General features: G+C 43.3%; 3 protein-coding genes across 3 annotated transcripts in view; 2 read left to right on the top strand and 1 right to left on the bottom strand.

The window, feature by feature from the left end:
* Window positions 1-5,022, bottom strand: part of casq1a (calsequestrin 1a) — a 9,034-nt gene extending 4,012 nt beyond the window's left edge. Inside the window, exons 1-2 of the mRNA XM_071542948.1 lie at window positions 4,618-5,022; window positions 143-236 (exon numbers count right to left, since the gene is read on the bottom strand). Coding sequence (XP_071399049.1) covers window positions 143-236; window positions 4,618-4,854 — 331 coding nt within the window. The 5' untranslated portion in view covers window positions 4,855-5,022. The remainder of the gene's footprint in view (window positions 1-142; window positions 237-4,617) is intronic.
* A 3,754-nt stretch (window positions 5,023-8,776) lies between these two features.
* Window positions 8,777-13,927, top strand: LOC139664204 (crystallin J1A-like). Its single transcript, XM_071542951.1, has 10 exons — window positions 8,777-8,921; window positions 9,776-9,842; window positions 10,120-10,296; window positions 11,054-11,152; window positions 11,344-11,436; window positions 11,524-11,680; window positions 12,532-12,647; window positions 12,971-13,048; window positions 13,254-13,393; window positions 13,631-13,927. Exons 2-10 carry the CDS (start codon window positions 9,776-9,778, stop codon window positions 13,727-13,729), a joined length of 1,026 nt encoding a protein of 341 aa, XP_071399052.1. The 5' UTR covers window positions 8,777-8,921; the 3' UTR covers window positions 13,730-13,927.
* Window positions 13,928-14,661: 734 nt separating this feature from the next.
* Window positions 14,662-20,190, top strand: eif2b5 (eukaryotic translation initiation factor 2B, subunit 5 epsilon). Its single transcript, XM_071542940.1, has 16 exons — window positions 14,662-14,838; window positions 15,109-15,233; window positions 15,325-15,510; window positions 15,609-15,786; window positions 15,876-15,956; window positions 16,035-16,112; window positions 16,197-16,509; window positions 16,659-16,804; window positions 17,181-17,325; window positions 17,414-17,515; window positions 17,603-17,704; window positions 18,490-18,580; window positions 18,667-18,790; window positions 18,923-19,048; window positions 19,270-19,380; window positions 19,873-20,190. Exons 1-16 carry the CDS (start codon window positions 14,680-14,682, stop codon window positions 19,936-19,938), a joined length of 2,133 nt encoding a protein of 710 aa, XP_071399041.1. The 5' UTR covers window positions 14,662-14,679; the 3' UTR covers window positions 19,939-20,190.
* Window positions 20,191-20,250: the final 60 nt, after the last annotated feature.

Below are 20,250 nucleotides of genomic sequence, written 5' to 3'. Positions count from 1 at the left end.
GTTACTTGAAATTTTCAGCCATAAACCACTGCTTGTCTGACTCTGACAAGTGGCCTAGATACTGATACCGGCTGGTCTGATTTTAGATAATGACCTAAGTCCACAAATGTCTGCAGCAATATTTATGCCGCTGCGTGTTTACCTAATTTCTTTGCAACGACCTTGTCGAGCTTTTCATCAATGAGGCCGACTCCAATATCCTCATCATCGAATTCATCCAGGACTTGGGCTGCAAGCTGTGAAATCAAAGATACGGTCACATGACTGAAGTTCAGCAGGGACACCCTCACATAAGTCTATAAAACATGTCAACACATGCCTGTGTGACTGACTTCTCGACTTGCAGTCAAATCAGTGTTTATGTCCTTATCTTAAGCATTTGAAAGCACTCTGGACTGTTATTTACACCTATTGAGGAAGTTATCTCACTCGGTAGTTTCATTACCATAAAAGCCTGCTATTAAGAGCGCTGCTTATGCACTTTCTAAATCTGTATGAAACTTGAACCTTGTGAGTGACAGTTGGTTCCACCAATGTCGGTACCGCATTCACAGCCAGACAGCATTGAGGAAGAGCTTTGAGGGCTGTCTCAGTGTAATAGTGTTTGGATGGTAACACACACACACACGCACACCCACACACACATACACACTGGTGTCAGGGACAATTATCGGTGAGCAACTGTTTTTGTTTGTTGTAAAGCTGTAAATAGTTGGCCAACAAGGCTGTCATGCAATTGGAAAATTACAGGATGGGATTGTCAGACCTTGGTTAAGTAGTTGTTGCAAATAATTCTTGGCATTTGTTTTAACTGGCTTGGAGTACCAGATGGGTGGGGCACATTAGTACATTCAGGCATGTTAGGTACGGTGTCAATGACAGAACCAAATTTACTTTTGAAATACTTCCCTGTAATTATGTAAACTTGTTGTCACTCCATTGTTATCCTATGTATCAAACCGCACCCATCAGGCACCTAAGTAGACTAAAATAAGCCATAAAAGGCCTAGTTATTGTGAGAACTGGATATATCTCGCCAATTAAGGGAATTACCTGAGGATGAAGTGTAATAAACAGAGAAACAAACGCACCATATCACCTATAACTTTCAGTATCTTTTCAATTTTCCTCTATAACTGATTTAATACAACAGACAACTACATTTTAATTTCTCTGAGAATCCACTTCTTGAATTAGCTCAGCCCAGCCCAGACACATCCACCTTCCCACCTTCATGAGGGTGTTTTTTTTCCTCTGCAAGTGCGAGTGCAAGTGAAAATGAGGACATTTGAGCAGATTAATTTAAAGGTTGTCCTCTAATGATTTTGACATGAAACCCAAGATAATGTTTTTTTATGTTTTATGTTTTTATGTTTGGCACTTTTTGTTCCAATTTATTTCCAAAGTTGTCTTGGGACTTGGTGTGTTCGGATTATGCATCTGCAGAGATGTGGTTGATGTTTTTTGATAGTTTTATTGCTGTACTTTATAGTAATTGAACCTCAACTACAGGTAAGGTTAAACCTACAGCCACTGTGTCCCCCAGCTTGGATTTTATAGCCTTCCATCTGCATGTCTTCAAGCTACTTGACATGCAAAATCAGTGAGAAGACGCATACTGACATATACTATAAATAGACTGCGCATACTATTTATTCCCCCCGGAAATGAGATGGTTATTATTGATGATGATCCAAATTAAGTTCATGCCATCTCGATTCCCTGGTTAGCCAGGCTTGTTGCCAAGACAAAATCTATATCCATCATGATTTTATGATTTTATGTGTTAAGCTCACTATCTATGACTATCTGCATTGACGGAAGTCATTTGACAGCGCAATGCATTCAGTCCAAAGACTCCAGGCCTTCAGAAAAGTGCTCTAACCTCTATGGAGGCATGCCAAATGTTAGCAAAGCATTAAGCCTAAGCACACCCATAAACCATATATCCTCTATACAATGAAGACCACCAGGATATCAGTCACAGCAGCAGAAAGCCAACGCCAGGCCATGAAAACAATCACATCCATTTCCTAAAACCAAGGGGGAAAAGCTAATAAGAAAACAGTGTGAAACTTCACTGCAAAAAACACTTAATTACGATTTCCTCGTTCACACCGTGTCATTCTTTACAGACCACTTTCACTCGCGAGCGCCCGACAAAGTATCTTGACCTCTGAAATCTTCAGCCTTCGCCGTTGTGTGTTGCTAATAATAAATCCTCATCAAATGTAAATCATAATACATTCATCGGGAGAAACACAAGCCTTCGGGGAGCTCGACCCACCACAAAAGCAGCACTTGGATAAATATAGCGCCGGAGCCACACCAGCCCCGGGACTATTTTGGCAAGGTGGCAGTGACGCTCAGCGCTCTGGGATCCGCTGACAAGTACAGTACTGCATGTGTCAATCAAACCTCAGAGCTGAGCAGGCAGTACTGGAGCCAGAACCTCCCGTCCTGGCCTCCAGCCCGGGACCGAGCCCTAACGCCCCATACAGAGACGACAGGGACAGTCGACACGATGTGATATGTTCAGCTCAGTCTCTCTATCTCTCTGATGTCTGAGTTTTGGTTATTGCCGTTTTCATTTCTATTATTACAGCCCTCTGATATCTTCTTATTCAGCGCTCTCTCTCTCTCTCTCTCTCTCTCTTTCTCTCTCTCTCTCTCAATTCTCTTTCCTCCCTCTTCTCTTCATCCACTTCTATTTTCTCCTTCTGCATGACAGGAACTCCATAAATCTGTATCTGTACTCCTTAGAGACGAGGTGTTCTTGGTGTCTTTTTTTAAGGCCCCTCTCAGATTAACTTGTTCTTTTCAATATATAGCAAAATGAAAAAGTTCTTAAAGTGATATTTCACTTTTTACTTTTGAGCAAGATGCTTCCATATAAGTCCATGAAAACCTGATCTAAAAATGATTATTCTATTTTATTGACTATTTTCTGTGCACATAATTGCAGTGATTTTGCATGATTGCAGTTGTCAGTAATGAGTCAGGGAAAGAGCCTGAAGGTTTGTGAGCTCTTGACTGTGCTGAAAACAAGATTTAGACCTGCAATTTCAACCCACACTAAAATTTGGTCATAAATCTTTTGCATTTAGTTTTCTTGCACATCAGTTTTTAAAGATGTCAGCAGCAGTCTTTGCAGCTTTATGGTTCTACTCAATATATCTAAATGGATCAAGTGTAGCCTATAAGGTAGCGGCCACATGTCTGGGTATGATGTCTTTACATTACACTGTGAGATAGCATGACCGAATGCCATCAAGCCAGAAGGTCACAGTCTTTAACCACGTGATCCAGTGTGTATTCCATTGGTCAATCATTGCCCCGATCACCTTTATTAGAGCTTCCTTGTAGAATTAGATAACCAATATTTCTTCAAAAAAGATTACGTCATGTGTCTCAAATGTCCTCAAAAAGTCCATTAAGTTGACTGACTGAGAACATTAAGACGTAAAAAAAATATGCCGGATGCACATGTTCTCTGCATCAACTGTAACTGTCATTTCTGTTTCTGTTTTTATCCGTTTCAAAAGAAACAGCTTGGCAAAGACATGCCATGAATAATGGATCAACATTGAGTCAGTGAATATAAAATGTGGTGTGGCATCTGTGACATTTGATATCTTTTCTTGTGTATTCAGAAATCCACTGCCGAGGTTTTCAAAATGAGGACACTGGACGGTGACAGTCAAGGCATCGCTGATTCAAGGTGTTAGTGAGCGATACTGAGGTTGTGGGCTGAATGATGATGTAATGTCTTTCTGTGAGGAATATGATCAAACTGCTGACTGTCCACAATGACTGGAGGCCCCTTGGTGTGATGGGTAGCTGGGTTGCCATGGTATGCTGATGGAGGTGTGTGTGCATACATACACACACACACACACACACACACACACACACACACACATACACATTGTATATGAGTTGATCCTTTGCCAGAATAGGTGACAGGAGCTTGTGTTGCTTACAGCTCAGCTCTTTGCGCCTGATGGATGCTGTCTCTCACTCACAGCACACCACAGGCTTGTGACACATTTTTGCTACCTCAGTATGAAGCATTTCTGAATCCAGCAAAGCTATTTTCTACCCTGGACCGTCATTGAAATATTCCCACAATAGCTCCTCTTGTATTGAATTTCAGCACTTAATACAATTCCAAGTCTTGCAAACAATATGCGGGAGTCTCTTGCCAAATATTCCCCTCCCTCCCCTTGCAGCCACTCCCTTGCACCTGTGAATAAGAATCTGTTTTTGACCAACTTGGCTGGTAAAATATGCATTATAAAATGAAAGTTCCCCAACCAGCAGCAGCTTATCACATACTTTACAACTGCACAAGTTGCAATCCATCCATCAAACTAAAATTAAATATGATGCAAACACAAACTCCACTAGACCCTCCAGCCATCTAACAGCGTCTGAGCAGGTGAAGTTGTGTAATGTTCCTAAGTGCTTTACATTATGAAAACATTCCTAGTCGTACTGCCTATTTGTCCCCATGCTACTTCCTTGTCAGTGTCCTATCCACCTTATTCTAAGAGGTAATAAATAACTCTGCTCCGTCCCACCCAGTCACCCCCATAGTTCCCATCCCCGACCCACCTCAAGGGCCAGCTCCTCGATCTCAAACTGTTTCTGGGCGACGCGGCTGGATCCGGGATGCTCATGGTAGTACACCACCATCACATCGTACTTCTTCATCACAGACTTATAGTTCTTGGCGTTCAGGTCATGGACACGGTCCTTGCCATCATACTCAGGGAAGTCCAAGCCCTCCTTGCCCCATGATAGCCCCCCAAATGACAGCAAGACTGCCACAAGCACCCAGCTCCACTTCATGGTTCCTCTCTTAGATTTGGCAAAGGTATGTAGATGTGTTTGTAGTTTCAAAAGGGAAATGAAGGAAAGAAAACAAAATAATTTGGTGAAATTATGAAAGAACCACTTCCGATCCGCGTCACCCAGAAGAGAGCAAGACCGACTCCTGCACCCGCCTTATTAAAAACCACACATGGGCAACTGGCAGTAGGGCACAGAGTGCAAGAGGGGTTGGGCTAAGTTCGACATAGGTGTGTGTGTGCGCGTCTCTATGTGGGGTGTAACTGAGCATGGGAAAGATGAGGTGGGGGCCAGTGTGGTTGTTGCGGTGACAGAGTTTTGTATGTGTGTGTGTGTGTGTGTGTGTGTGTGTGTGTGTGTGTGTGTGCGTTTGCCTGCGTGCACGCCAGTTGGTGTGTGTGTGCTTGAGTGTGTGTTACAAGCTTATCAAAGTGGGTGGAGTGAAGAGATGGGGACCAACCTGCTGCCCCTTCTGTCCGGACAGAGAAACAGGGGGGAAAGACGGTGAACGGCGATGAAAGTGACAGAGGGGGGGAAGTGAATGAGAGAGGATTAAAAGAGAGAGAGAGGGGTGGGATGAAGAGAGAAAAGGGGGCGGGGGAGGCAGGGGCCGAGTTGCTCAAACGGGGCCCCGGGAGCCGCTCTTTGCGCCAACCGAAGAAAGAGTGGGATGATGGATATAGAGACGGCAGCGAATATGAGGACACTCTTTTTCCCATATTAAGTGTAGATGGAGGCTCGGATCCCGGCTAAAAATAATGGATGTAGGACGGAGAAGCACATATCGGGAGGGGGGGAGGGGGGAGGGGGGAGGGGTGGTGGTGCGGGTGTCTTGTTTGCTGCTGCTGGCACCTGCGCAGCGCTAGAATGTGGCACTAGGTCACCCCGGGACATGGGGAGAGAGGAGGAGGGCGGTGCACCTGCTAAGGATTCAGCAGACTTACATAGGTGTCACTTAGTGGGACGGCCATTAGTCCTGACTCCAGAATAAAGTGAAACATAGATGTAGAATTATTATTATTATTTTTTTTGGGGGGGGGAGACAGGACTACTTTTTTTGGGGGGGGGGGACATGTTTGAGGCTGTTCAATACATGCACCAGTGTGTGTGTTTGTGCACAGTACATGTGTGCATGTGTGTGTGTGTTTGTGATGATTGCCTGTGATATTAGTTTACAAATTGAAAGGGGAGAGGTAAGCTATAAATAAAAGCCCCGCTACTTGGTCTCATAATACCTAACCCCCCCCCCACCACTGCCACACACACACACACACACACACACATACACACACACACACATGCACACACACACACATACTGTGCAAGCCTACAGTATGTAATCACAGCAGAAAGATGCAGTCTAAGGAGGAGGGAGGGGGTCAGAGGGACGGGGAGATGCACTGTAGGTGTGTGTGTGTGTGTGTGTGTGTGCGTGGGTGTGTGTGTATGTGTGGAGGTGGGGGGGGGGGGGGGGGGGGGGGGGGGGGGGGTCAGCTCAGATATACCAGCTCTATCTGGTGTCATTGACTGCAGACAAATCAAGCTGAACTGTGGCTCACTGTGTTGCATATACTGTAAACATTTGAGAAAATGATATGAGAGAGAGAGAGGGAGAGGCTCACAGGAAAGGAGGGGAGGACAGAGAGAGAGAGAGAGAGAGTGAGACAGAGAGGGGGAGAGAGAGAGAGAGAGTTTCATTTTCACCTCATGTAGTGACATTAAGTCCACCAGGGGTCAACAACCCCCCATAACTGTTTTCCGCTACCGTGGCCAAGGAACTAAGGAATAATAGAATAATTCAGTCAGTTCATGTCTATGTGGCAGAACAGAATGGGGTGAGCCATGAAACCTAATGTATCCTGTTCACCAAACAACATATCACATTATTGGCTGCTGTAATTTTACCTGAACAGCTCACAGTGCATGAAATGTGATTTTTACAGCAAGGCAACACCAATCTCTAGAGGGAGTGAGAGGCTCCAACACTGAAGGTACAGAACAGCAAGGCTGCAAGTAGGATGAAATTCATATAATTATTCAGTTTATACGACACACACACACCACACACACACACACACACACACACACACACACACACACACACACTCTGCCTTTTAGACTTTCTCTATGGATGAGAGTCTCTGTATCTTGGCAACCAAGATGCCTATTGGACAGCAGATCCCATTTAACTGTGGCCAGTGAGCACACACACACACACACACACACACAAGCTGTGGCCCCATGCCTTGGAGTTTATGATGTGCTGCTTCTTGTTTTTATCTAGTTTTTAATTAGCATTTTGTACTTTGTTCTCTGTAAAGGACTTTGAACCTGATTGTTAATGGCGCTTTATAAATGTCTGAGTTTGACTTGAACTTGACTCGACTCAAACTCAGCGCAGAACAGTTTGTCTGTACCCCAGATTTCCCCTTTCCCTGGCTTCCACACATAAAAAGGGAAGCTTGGTGAAGGTTTTTGCAAAATGGAGTAGATGCAGGTGGGCAAAGCAGTGTAAAAATATCAAAATATAAGAAATATATAGAAAAATGATAAGGAATATCGAATGACAAATGACAACATGGTCAATATGGTAGTGCACTCTTGAGACTTGGCACAGCTCAGCAGACTTGTCATATCCACTGGTCACATTAAACCTCTTCATTCACTCTGGTCATTTGCTCACATTGGGAAGGCTGGTGTAAGCAGCACGGTGCCTTATCTTACTGTTGTTATTTTGCACCAACTAGAAGTCCAATACAACACATCACAATATTTCCTTCCTCTGCTCCGAAAACTGCATGGCCCTCTGTTCTGTGACAGTGTCACCAGTGTGAGAGTGACTACTCAATACCAAGAAGTAACGCCGCTTGATTCTGTGTTTCCTTTAGGGGGGTAAAAATATCTTTCTATTTTACTTGATTTGATTCTTTTAATGCAATGCATTTTACTTGTTCTTTTATATGAATTTTATCTTTTTCACTTTGTCTCGATGCTTTTAATGTTTTATGTAAAGCACTTTGAATTGCCTTGTTGCTGAAATGCGCTATATAAATAAACTTGCCTTTGCCTTGCCTTGCCTTAACAGGTTCCCAGCAGTGTTGTACTGATACAGCAATAATGTCTTCACAGCAAAATCTGGACTCGATGAGTATTGATGGGAGTGTGTGTTCGGTTGTAGAGCTGATATGATTCTGGAGTGTGTGTTCAAAACTATCTAAAAGTGTTAAATTAACTCTGGTGGGTCTGGACTGATATAAGCACTGGCATAGTGTTTATTTTTAACAATCTCAGAGTTAACACTTAACACTTAATTAAGACTGCGTTTTTCTGTGTTGAATCTTCACTTACATTTTTAGGCCTACCAGGTAGAGAGCCTCTATTTGTTGGTTTGTCCATAAGAAGGACAGTGTTCATTCTATTCATCTTGGATGCTCATACTTACTTTACTGTTGTCATCATCTTAGCCTAGATGCTGGGAATTATTGGGAAATTTGAATGTACAACTGACATACTTGGGTTTGATACTTTAAGCTGCTATATTGGTCAGCTTCACAGACAAAACAGATGGCGAGCTTGAAGCATTAAGCTAGTTGTCACTTGTTTCATAGTCACTAGTTTGGCAAAATTAAATGTGCAGTGTATTGCATAAAATGTCCATTTCATTTCCATATTAATACACATTTGTTTTAATTAAATTTGACTACCTGTATGCTACAATGTTATATTGCAATGGAATGTATTATTATAGTATTAATACAGCTTGTAACCATATCAATGTGGTGTAACCGCCTTGACAATTAATTTAGTAATTTATTGTAGCCTGTCAAAGGGTGCAGTTGGGAATGTGACCGGAGGGGGGAGCAGTCTCTTCCCTGTGGGCGGGGTAAAACCCTTTCGTAACATTTTAGAGGCGTGCATTTGTTTGTAGGGTGAAATTAAATGGCCTAGAAGAGAGAAGGCTAAAACAAATAGGTCCCGTGACAGTCCCGCAGCCAGGAGGAACAACCTGTTTTCATTAGTAACGTTAGGTATTACACAATTGAAACGGAGCAGGAATCTAGCGTAAGGTAAGACTTTCACAATGTCAACCTATAGGCTATTTAACCTACATTAATACAGTGCACGGTACAGTAACGTCTAAGGCGACTGACACTCACTTTCTGAATTCATTAGTTATCTTAGGACAGCCCAGCTCTTCCCCACAGTCTTCACCAAGGCTATTGTTGTTTTCCCGAAAGCTAACAGCCAGATTAGCAACGCTGCATTCATGTCACATGAGAAAGACGGTGCAGGTTCCTGTCATGGATGTCGTTATTGTTCCTCCTTTCAAACCGTTCACACTAGCTTTAAGATGGTGAAGACGCGTCTAATGGTGATTAAGACATGAAGAACTGTTCTGTCCCGAAAAAATATACACAAATAGCTCTCTCATATGTTTGCCACTAGGCAACTGAATTTGGCTGTGTGATTGGTGTGAAATCGTATTTACGTGTTTGAAATTCAGTTTCAGTTTACTTGTTAAACAGTTGACGTGATTTTGAATCTTATTTTCGAGAGTCTATGCTTCAAAGTCAACTCAGCTCACAAAATACTTTCAAGATATAGCAACATCCCGGTTAGGAAAAGCAGTAGATTGCAGATATAATCAAAATGCCCTCCAGCCAATCAGTTAAGACCTGACGTGAACCAATTAGTTTTGTCAGACCTAATTATTAAGTCTTAAAAACCCCGGAAAGAAACAATATATTTGGAAGACAAGAGATTATGTAAACACAGTCTACAATAGCTACGTGTTTGATTTTCCCCACCTTTACTCCATGCTCCACGCTGAGTTCCCTGCTCTGATAGTGTTGCATACATAGATTTTAAACTTAAACATGCTACTACAATACAATAATGATCTGAACTTTTTTTTTTCTAGATGGCCGTAGCTCTGGGCAACAGAGCTATTGGAGCCATCGTAGGATCAGCCGTTGCAGATGCAGCAGGTAATACATTGAAAAAGTCTTCAATATATCTTACTTATTTAATCGATGAAGTGCCCAGAGGTGAAACTGGACTCCTCCTGTTCATAATAACACTCATAAAGCCATATGATTAGACTCACAAACTCAAGGCCAGACATCCCGGTTAGGATCAGGAAGCAATCTTCTGCTCAAATTCTGGTGTTTTTTTGGTATTATCCAGAGTCTTTACCCATAATTTGAGAATCTCCTGGCTCAGATGAGAATGAAAATGCCCTAAGCTGCGACTCATCCCCTGCAGCGCAGCCCCTCCACTGGGTGTATGACCTGCAGAAGGTGAACGGCTTCCTGGCCCAGGATCCCAACCTGGAGTTCCGTCCCGAGTCGGCCAACCCGTTCTACAGGAGGGAGACGGGGAAACAGAGTTGCTACGGAGACCAGGCGTACGTCTTGCTGGAGTCCTTGTCTGAATGTGGAGGTAGGCTTGCTGCTTCATCCTGTTGGCATACTAACTCCAGAGAAGCAGAATAAAGATCACTTCAAATTTACCAATACACAGCATCTAGGAACCTAGCTTGGATGCTATAGGAAAGAGGGTTGTTGAGAGTAGGTGTGTCATTGTGTTATCAAGTGGGCACTTCCTATCACAGTTGTTTGTATGATTAGGCCTGTGACACTTCCAGAAGGCTGAACTGGAAGCTGCATCGTCCCAGAATCCTCACCACCACCCTCAGCATCTGCTCTGGACATGTCCTCATCCACACTACACCTACACTAGACCCTAAACAGGCAGTAGGCAGCTATACCAGGAGCTGAGGGCAGAGTATGAGCCTTCTGTTAACATAGCTATACCATCATGTGATACAGAAATTCCTATCTTAGTCATGAGATGGATTTCCATACGCTGGTGTACTCATCCAAAGCCGCTGGCTGTTCTTTTTGGCTGCTTCTGAAACCTTTGTGGTCTGACCACAGATCCCTACTGTAGCTCTCTGAGTAAACTGAAAGTGGATGTAGCTTCAAGGCCACTTCACCCAACTTCACCCCGGCACAGTGAGCTCTACACTGTTGACAGACCACTGAGTGTTAGACCACAATACCAGGTCAGAGGTAGGCTGGTGCTGCTGACTGTCTCTGGTTGGACTGCACTATAAGATACTGGTTTATATCTGACAGTGTGAGTCTTGTGTTTGATGTGAGGCTGTTGGCTAAGTTGTATCATCCCATTTGCCCAGGTCTAAATGTTGATGATTTGAAGAAACGCACACTTAAATTCTTTGGGCCTGGATCAGAGTATGACACGCCGGTCAACGATCCTTACAGAGAGAGAGGAGGTAAGAAAACTGAAGCAATGGAGGAAGGTTTAGTCTATTGTAAGCATAAGAAAAAATAATTCATCTCCTCCAACATACACAGAGAATGAGCATTGATACAATTACAAATAAAAGGTAAAAACAAAGCATTTCTTATTTTCATAGGCTGATGACAATGCTGATGTTTTTTTGTTTTTTTTTGTCTATGCCAGGGCCAAGACCTCAGCTGCCCATCGAGGGACCATGGAGACAAGCGAGTTTAAAGGGCTTCCTGAAAAATGTTGATGCGGGCAAAGAAGAGACAGGTAAAGCTGCAATACTGAATCACAGCTGTGATAACTGCCGCATTACTAAGGAAAACATCTCTAACCTATGTGTTTTCATTGCCACAGGCTGTGAGACAGACATGCAGATGGATGGAATAGCAAAACTGGCTCCTGTTGTGGCTTTTTATGCGGGGAAGCCTGACATGCTGGAGAAGGTGGAGCAAGCCATCCGTGTCACACAGAACAACGACGCGTGTGTGGCAGAGACTCTGGCAGCAGCAAGGTAATGCGGCACATTCAGTAACCAGGACTAATCTCACTAATGTCTCTAATTACTGATAATTGCTAATGAGTACTTACTGTGTAAGGCCAAATCTGCTTTTAACAACATAGCTAACAAATGACAAAACATAACACTAATAAAGTGTGCTGCTGTGGGAGAGTTGAATGCTGCGTTCCAGAAAGCCAGAAATTCCAACTGCCACCAAAAAACAAAAATGCAGTGGAGCAAGTCAGAATTTCAAGCAGGAAACTGGGGCAAAATTTCTCAGCTGAGTTTGCCATGTCAATATGGCGGCATACACTGTACAGCCCTACTTTTTAACATGTTTATAATCCTCAAAATACACTTAAATTTGAGCATTTCAGCATTGTGTGACCCTAAATGTATTAAAAACACCTGTGTGGTAAATGGTTAAACATATAAAATTTGAAATGTAAAGTTGCACTCGCTAACGTTTCATGCTAACTAGCTAGCTAACATTACCAAATGCCATTGACATAACAGCAGATGTTGCAGTATTTTACGTTGGGTAAATCAAATTTTGCGTCCATATTTCTTTCGTTGATTTTTTCCGAAGCCGGTCCATTAGAACTACTGGAGGTTGTACGCACCTAGGAATTAGGAACTAGGAATTTCTGACTTGGAATGCAGCAGAAGTCCTCCGTCGTGACTTCTCTAACGAGTGACTAAATTTCAGGTGTGCAGGATTTAAAAAAAAAACAAAAAACATGACAGCAAATTCAATCTGTTTTTATTCATAAATCACTTAAGACAGAGAAAGAGACCAAGCGGTAAGTGCAGATCTGTGTGACATTAGCATACATAATGGAGTACACACTATTATCTCCCAGGTTGCTGGAGCATTACATCCTGAACGGCGCTGATCCAAAAGCCTTGGACGCAGTGCTGGACCAGCTCAGCGACCCGGACAGGAAGCAGCCGCAGGACTTGGACAAAGCTGTGATCGGTATGTGAGGCCCGCAGTGCCGCTTCACCACACTGAAGTCATGTGACCGACGGGATTAAATGGTTCATTCTTCTTTATTTTGGGCTAGAAATGGTCTCTACTACATCTCCAGAGCTTTAACTATGAAGTAGTTCAAATCTTTTTAATAATTTGAGCGTATTTTTACCCGGTTTTAAAACGCTTATTAAATTTCTCGATCAAAAAAATCAAAGAATACAATTAAAAAAAACAGGAACATATGTATTTTAGAGATTTACTTAACTATGATTATGGTATTTAATTGATATAAGTTTTAACTGTACTTGTTTTCTCATTGTTTTTAGGGCATATTCTTCAGGTAAAGGAGAATCTATCCAAGACTCCACAGGAGCTAATCCCCACTGTGTTCCCAAACACATGAGGTATCTTCACTAAACTCCCTTTAACCTTTTTCAACAGCAGGGTTTACTTTAGATAAGGAATGAGTCGTAATCAACTTGTACCGGGAACTCAATAGTAATATGCTGTATGTGTGCGTGAATAGAAGTCTAGAATTCCCACCAACAACAGTAGACAAATTGAAGTTCAAGATTCCTTCCCTTCATTCCCATTCTGATGTTGCTGCAGGTTTGCCTGGTGCGTTCCAAGCAGCGCTGCATGGGACCCTGACAGCCGAGCGGTATGAGCAGGCCATCAGGGACACCATGAGCTGCGGGGGATGCACCTGTAGCAGAGGCTCCTTCATTGGGGCCTGTCTTGGGGCTCAGGTACGCCAGGAGGCTGTGACTACCCTTCATTCACTCATCGTTCGTTCATTCATTCGGGAGTTGAATCTGCTATGGAACACCGGAAATATAATACTTTTGTGTCATAATTTAGCACCTAATACGTGTGTAGAACAGCAAATGTAAAAGCTTTGATGAACTGCCTAATAATAGAACTAGTAGTAATAACTGTCATTTATGTCTGATGACTCATGAAATATGCTATTTTGATTTTCTCAGATTGGGCTTCAGGGAATCCCATCTTCCTGGACATCCAAGACCCTTCGGTATGACTCTGTGTTGGAGCATGCCAAGAAGATTACAGAACACCACAAATAATCATTCTGTTTCTGAAACTTTTAAGTTTATTAAGAACATCTTAAAAAACTGTTGAGCTTTCACAGGACAGTAAATGAAGGTTGCTGTCTAAACTGTTATATGGCAGGAGCTAGATGAATTTGTCTCTGTTAAAGTATTACATGTTTATTCAGATGTACAATACTTCAACGTTTACACAATAAAGTCGACCTGAAAATGCATCCTAACTGTGTTAAGCTTTTTGTCACACATTTAGTAGGACATGAGGCAGCCTTGGTTGACCAGTGATGGTAATGCTCATCATTGTGACCATAATACTCATAATAATGCAATTAATTTAACATCTTGGCAATCAACTGTTATGCATCACCCAAATACTCAACATCAGTAAGCCAATAGAGCATCTTACCCTTGTAGGTTGACGGAGCCTACTCAGCAGTTCAGAAACTGAACAGTATCAGCAAATAGTGAACTTACCTATGTAAAACAGTTATACTATTGAAGCTTAGGATGGTGTACTACCCACTTACCAGTACCGGTACAAGATAAGAATAAAAATAAGAATTATAATACAAACGCACTTGGTTGCTTAGTTTAAGGGTTCTCTAACAGTTTCATGTCCCAAACTGACACACAGGTGGCCATGGACCCCAGCTTACTAACATTTTATCTCACGTGATCAATGTCTGTTGTTGAGTTAGTATTGCATCATTGCAGTCTACATTGTATGTCTGGAGATGAAACAGATGAAGAGTTAAAAACACTCATTCTTGTACATTCTCTTTTTTAGGATCAATTATAGTGACTCAAATGATAGTGAAAGTAAGGACACCCCATGACTGGAACCTCCATGTAGCACTTTGAACCCCAACTTGCGAGTTATTAACCAAAATACACAGCGAAAGAATATTGTCCCACCGCCGCCACCGTCGTTGTTTCTGCCGACAGCGCTGGTAGCAGGGAAGTCAAACATGGCCGGCAAAGGGGGAAAACAGAGTCGTTCAGGCTCTGGCCTTTCGGGTAGAAAAGGTGCAGGTGACCAGGAGGAAGAGGAGCAGCCGCTGCAGGCCGTCCTGATCGCAGACAGCTTCAACCGGAGGTTTTTCCCCATCTCCAAAGACCAGCCGAGGGTAGGCAGCGAGATAAGCTAGCTGCAATGCTAATGGCAGCTACACTGGTACATGCTGTTGACACTGACAGGGCCAAGTCATGGTGGGGTAAAGTGTTACACACTGCCTGAACTAGCTTAACAGAAGTGGTTAAACACGTAGCTTAAAAGCCCATGCTGAAATGGAAGTGTTGTCTTTCTCTAACGTCATTGTAGGATTTTTCAGTGATCATCATGAGGCTGCTCAGTTAAGTCTTTGACTGCAAACGTCATCTCTTATTTGTGTTCCCAGGCTTTACTACCGCTGGGCAATGTTGCCATGATCGACTATACCTTGGAGTTTCTCACTTCAACTGGGGTGCAAGAAACATTCGTCTTCTGTTGCTGGATGTCCAATAAGATCAAGGAACACTTGCTGTGAGTGAGGATTTCACTGACACTTTGTGAATAACCTTTTTGGTGCAGAATATGCTTTATAATGATGTTGACTTGACACTGTGCCTGACAGGAAGTCAAAATGGTGTCGGCCCACCTCTCCAAACACGGTCCACATCATCACCTCAGACCTGTACCGCTCCCTGGGCGATGTGCTGAGGGATGTAGATGCAAAGAACCTCGTGCGCTCAGACTTTGTGTTGGTATACGGAGATGTGGTTTCAAATGTTGATGTCAGTCAGGCGCTACAGGAGCACAGGTGAGAGATCAGTTAAGTAAAATCTGGAGCGATGATGATCTGAGTGATCCCTAGTCCTGCTGTTAGCTGTCTAATCTAACAATTTGTGCTCTTTTCAGGCATCGGCGAAAGATGGAGAAGAACATCTCGGTGATGACGATGATCTTCAAGGAGTCGTCGCCCGGTCACAAGTCCCGCTGTGAGGAGGATGACATCATTGTTGCCATGGACAGTAAGAGCCAGCGCGTCTTGCACTACCAGAAGACACAAGGGCTGAAGAAGCTCCAGTTCCCCATGGTAACAGACCGTTCAGCAGTTTCTCATACCTTCAGCAGACTTTACTGTTGGACTCCCCAGTGACAGCTGCTCCTCTTTGTGCTCTGCAGAACATTTTCCACGGCGGAAGTGATGAGTTTGAAATCAGACATGACCTCCTGGACTGCCACATTAGCATCTGCTCCCCGCAGGTCAGTTTCCAGACAGACACAGCAGCTATGGAACTCATAATTGCTGACAATGCTAACAACAGTTTTGTCGTTTTTCAGGTTGCTGAGCTCTTCACTGACAACTTTGACTACCAAACTAGGAATGACTTTGTCAGAGGGCTTCTGGTCAACGAAGAGGTATTACACAAGAATGTGGATTCTGTACCAACACAAATGCTATTTAGTAAAACTCAAGCCTTAATACATTTCCTCCCTATCTAGATCCTGGGCAACCAGATACACATGCATGTCACTAAGGACGGTTATGGCGCCCGAGTGTCCAACTTGCTCATGTATGACTCTGTGTCGTCGGACCTCGTACGTCGGTGGGTCTACCCCCTGACCCCCGAGGCCAACTTCACGGACCAGAAGGGACGGAGCTGCACGCACTCTCGCCACAATGTCTACCGAGGCTCGGGAGTCAGTCTGGGCCACGGCAGCCAGATGGAGGAGAACGTCCTGATTGGCTGCGACACCTGCATCGGCGCCAACTGTTACATCTCCAACAGTGTCATTGGCAACAACTGCACCATAGGTAAGTACCTAAAACCATCGAAAGCTAAGATTAAACTTGGATTAGAGCTTTCCTTGGCAAAGTGCTAAATTGTGTGTGTTTGAATATAGGAGATTGAGAGGAAACGGGTATAAAAGTTGAGTAAATGATCCTCTTTTGTGTTGCAACAGGTGACAACGTAATCCTGGACCGTGCCTACATCTGGAATAATGTTCACATTGCCAGTAGCGCGGCGATTAGCCAGTCTGTGGTCTGCGACAAGGCTGAGGTCAAAGAGGGAGTGAAGCTTAATAAGCAGTGTGTACTGGCATACAATGTAAGCAAAGCATATATTGGCATCATTAATTCCTATTTGCAACTAACTAGTAGCTGATGGAAGATTATATTTGTGTTAACAAGATAGCAGAACTGCTTTCCATTTTAAAGCTGCACTAGACAATTTTGCATGTTAGCGTCCCCCAATTGCAGTGAGAGGTAACTGAATGAATTTTAAGGACTGCAATAGCCAATTTTGTGTGTGATACCCAACATCAGAAATGGGGATGTGACACACTTCTCTGTTACAGCCTCACTTTGTGATTTAGGCTGATAGGACAGGTGTATTTTTAGATAAAAAATCTTGCCTAGTGCAGCTTTAAGTGCATGAGGAAATACTAGGCAGCGGACCTAATCTGCAGACGGACTGTTTCTAGGTGGTGATCGGACCAAACATCTCTCTACCGGAAGGCACTGTGGTGTCCATGCACCATCCAGACGAGGAGGAGGAAGATGACGACGATGAATTCCTGAGTGACGACGCTGAGGTTGGTCACAGTAAAGACAAAACCAAACAGAAAGGTGTGTACGGACGCGTTGACCACGTTCAGAATTTCACAAACCGTGTCATTGTGCTGCCAGTAAGCTGTACTTTTCTCCTGTCCTCTAGTGTTTAACCCGGCAGAGGTCGGAACGGAAGGGAAAGGCTACATCTGGAAGGCCAGCGGTCTGGATGACACAGAGGAGGAGGAGCTGTCCCAGTGTCTCTGGGGTAGGACAGCAGCTCTTTAAAATCTGCATTTCCTGTAGTGATACAGTCACAGTCCCAGCAGCCTGGGTTTTGTTTCTTGTCCGCCAGGCTTGGTGTTGAACCCGGACCTTGAGAGTGAAAGCGAGGACAGTGAGCCCGACGACTCAGACGATCCAGTTATCCCCTCCCCAGAAATGGACGACGTCAAAGGTGAGAGGGGGGGTTTGTGTCTGGAGAAATTTGACTGGTTAAATCCCCCTGCCTCTGGAACCATATGACTGCCCCCTACTGGCCTAGGATCAAATCTCCTAACCCTAACCCTAAGTACTTCACCCCCTTCACCAGGGAATGATATCCAATCTCTACTCAATCTAAATAATCCCTTCTAGCCAGGATTCCCTCTGGTCATAGGATTTCTGGGATATCATGGAATTTTGAGGTGTATTCCAGTTAAAGTCTTGATAAATTCTCTGGGGAATCAGGGAATTTTACAAATGCGTCACTTTACAGCAATATACCAGAATGTATTTTACAACTTGTTTCATTGGATTAGATGGTGGTTTTCAGCTGTAGTGGAAACCAGACTGTTTAGACCCTTTAGAAAAACAACATTAGGAAACATTTTTATGTCATGGAAGTGGTCCGACTTAGTTATGGGAAATCATGGAAAAGTCACAGAATTTTACATCAGGGCCACTGTGGGAACCCTGTCTATTTCTCTCCTTAACTTCTTATTCTATTTATTTATTGATTGATTGGTTTATTACACTCCTTATTTGTGGTCGCTTATAATTTTGATATAGGAATTTAAGCCTATTCTACTGTTGTAAGTCACTCTGGATATCAGATACACCTAAATGCCTCAAATGTAAATGTAAGCTTTCTCTCCTGTGTCTCCCCTCCTCTACCACTTAGATCAGTGTACTGTCCCTTCTTTTTTTTTTAAATTCATTTTATGAGTCAAGGATCAATAGCTGCTGTCTTTCCATGTGCAGTGTTTCAGATGGAGGTGCTCGGGACTCTGCAGAGAGGACTGGAGGAAAACATCGGCTGTGACAATCTTGTGCTCGAGATCAACTCTCTTAAGTAAGGACTAACTCGCCTTTGCCAGGAATTCCGTCTTCAAAGCGATTGCTGCCGGACGTTCGGTTCAACATGCTGTCTCTCCGCAGGTACGCCTACAATATCACTCTGAAGGAGGTCATGCAGATTCTGACCAGAGTGGTGTTGGAGTTCCCGTTCCAGCAGCAAGTCCCACAGCTCACCACAGCCCAATACGCTGCTCTCCTTCTGCCCGTAAATAACATTTACATTTTTTTTCTTCACAACACATTCCTGTAACTGTAGACATGATAGCGTCTAGACAAAGGGATGCAGATGGGAAAAAAAGTGATCTTCATTTCTTCTTTTTCCTCATCCTCCTCTCAGTTGCTGAAGAAATGGGCGCCGGTCTTTAAGAACTATGTGAAGAGAGCACAGGACCATCTGGACTGTCTGTCTGCCTTCGAGGAATACTTCCTAGAGCAGGAGAGCCACTGGGGAGCTATGGTCAAGGTCAGGGAAACTCAACACTATATATACCTTGCACTGTCATGAATCTGCAGACACTTTTTTTGCAAAAATAAACTCAATTACAGCCAGAATGTTCCAAAAAAGCCAAAACTTTCAGTGACTTTGCATAGCATTTAATCTGCAGTCATCAAGCGTGGATTGTACTTTCAGATTATCCTGGAGCTGAAAATGCTGCTGTCTTTTCTTCTTTTTTCTTTTTCTAGGTCTTGATGAACATGTACCAGCTGGAGATCCTGGAGGAGGAGATCATACTGCGCTGGTTCTCCCAGGGAGCCACCACCGACAAGAGCAGGCAGCTCCGCAAGAACCAGGGGGTAGGTACACTGTGAGGAGGGGGGTACAGAGGGAAATGGAGCTGTATAGCACATTACTATTCTACATCTTAAGGGTTTGTCATAGGAATGTAACACAATTGCAGTTTCCATTAATATTGCATTATCAGCAGCTGATCCCAGCTCAACATAAATAATAAAAAAAAACAGAAATGAGAAATATCATTGAGTTGTCTGTATAAAATACCTTTACAGGGTATGGAGGGGATTTAAAAACCAATCGGCTCATTATCTGTCTTGTCTTTCTTTGATCACCCTGAGAAAGGTGCAATGCCGAAAGCCATTGGTGTTTAACAGTTGTGCCTGGATATTGATGATATTTTATATATTTACACACCAGAATTATATTTATTTTGTTTACTTCACTTAGGTTTTTCCCAACCCTTGAAATTGTCATGGCTTTGCAATAATGCAGTATTTACTACAGCCTTATTTTTATGTATTTTTGCATTATGCTCCCCCCCCCCCCATCAGCTTCAGAAGTTCATCAAGTGGCTGGAGGAGGCTGAGGATGAGTCTTCAGAAGAGGAAGGCAAATAATGAGGAGCGCATGAGAAGGGACAAAGACAACACTCTGCAAACTTTAAAGAAAGCGTTGTGTGCATAATGGGTGTGAGAGACTTGAGCCTGTTGTGGCAGTTTGTTTTAACCTCTACAGCAGCTTTCCGCCACTAATAACCATCAATATGTCCTCTGTACAGTGCAAGTTGATGTCAATATCCAAATAAAGAGGAAAGAACCTGGGACCCTTTGGAAAATGTTGTCGCCACATTTTAAAATCATCCACATGTACGTCAACCAAATATCACAGAAAATGTGTCACTCAAAATTAAACTATTGCTACCAGCTAGT

Source organism: Centroberyx affinis, unplaced genomic scaffold (genome assembly GCF_046629955.1).
Source record: "Centroberyx affinis isolate AG114_WGS23_722 - 3 ecotype Tasmania unplaced genomic scaffold, CSIRO-AGI_Caff_v1 ptg004204l_1, whole genome shotgun sequence".
Taxonomy (NCBI): Eukaryota; Metazoa; Chordata; class Actinopteri; order Beryciformes; family Berycidae; genus Centroberyx; species Centroberyx affinis.
The sequence above is the reverse complement of the archived record's forward strand: the minus strand, read 5'-3'. Positions and strand labels throughout refer to the sequence as shown.

Coding starts and splice junctions, on each gene's coding strand:
- eif2b5 (XM_071542940.1), top strand. CDS start 14,680: ATGGCCGGCAAAGGGGGAAAACAGAGTCGTTCAGGCTCTGGCCTTTCG. Junction 18,581..18,666: donor CTCGAGATCAACTCTCTTAA/GTAAGGACTAAC, acceptor GTCTCTCCGCAG/GTACGCCTACAATATCACTC. Junction 19,381..19,872: donor AGCTCCGCAAGAACCAGGGG/GTAGGTACACTG, acceptor CCCCCCCATCAG/CTTCAGAAGTTCATCAAGTG.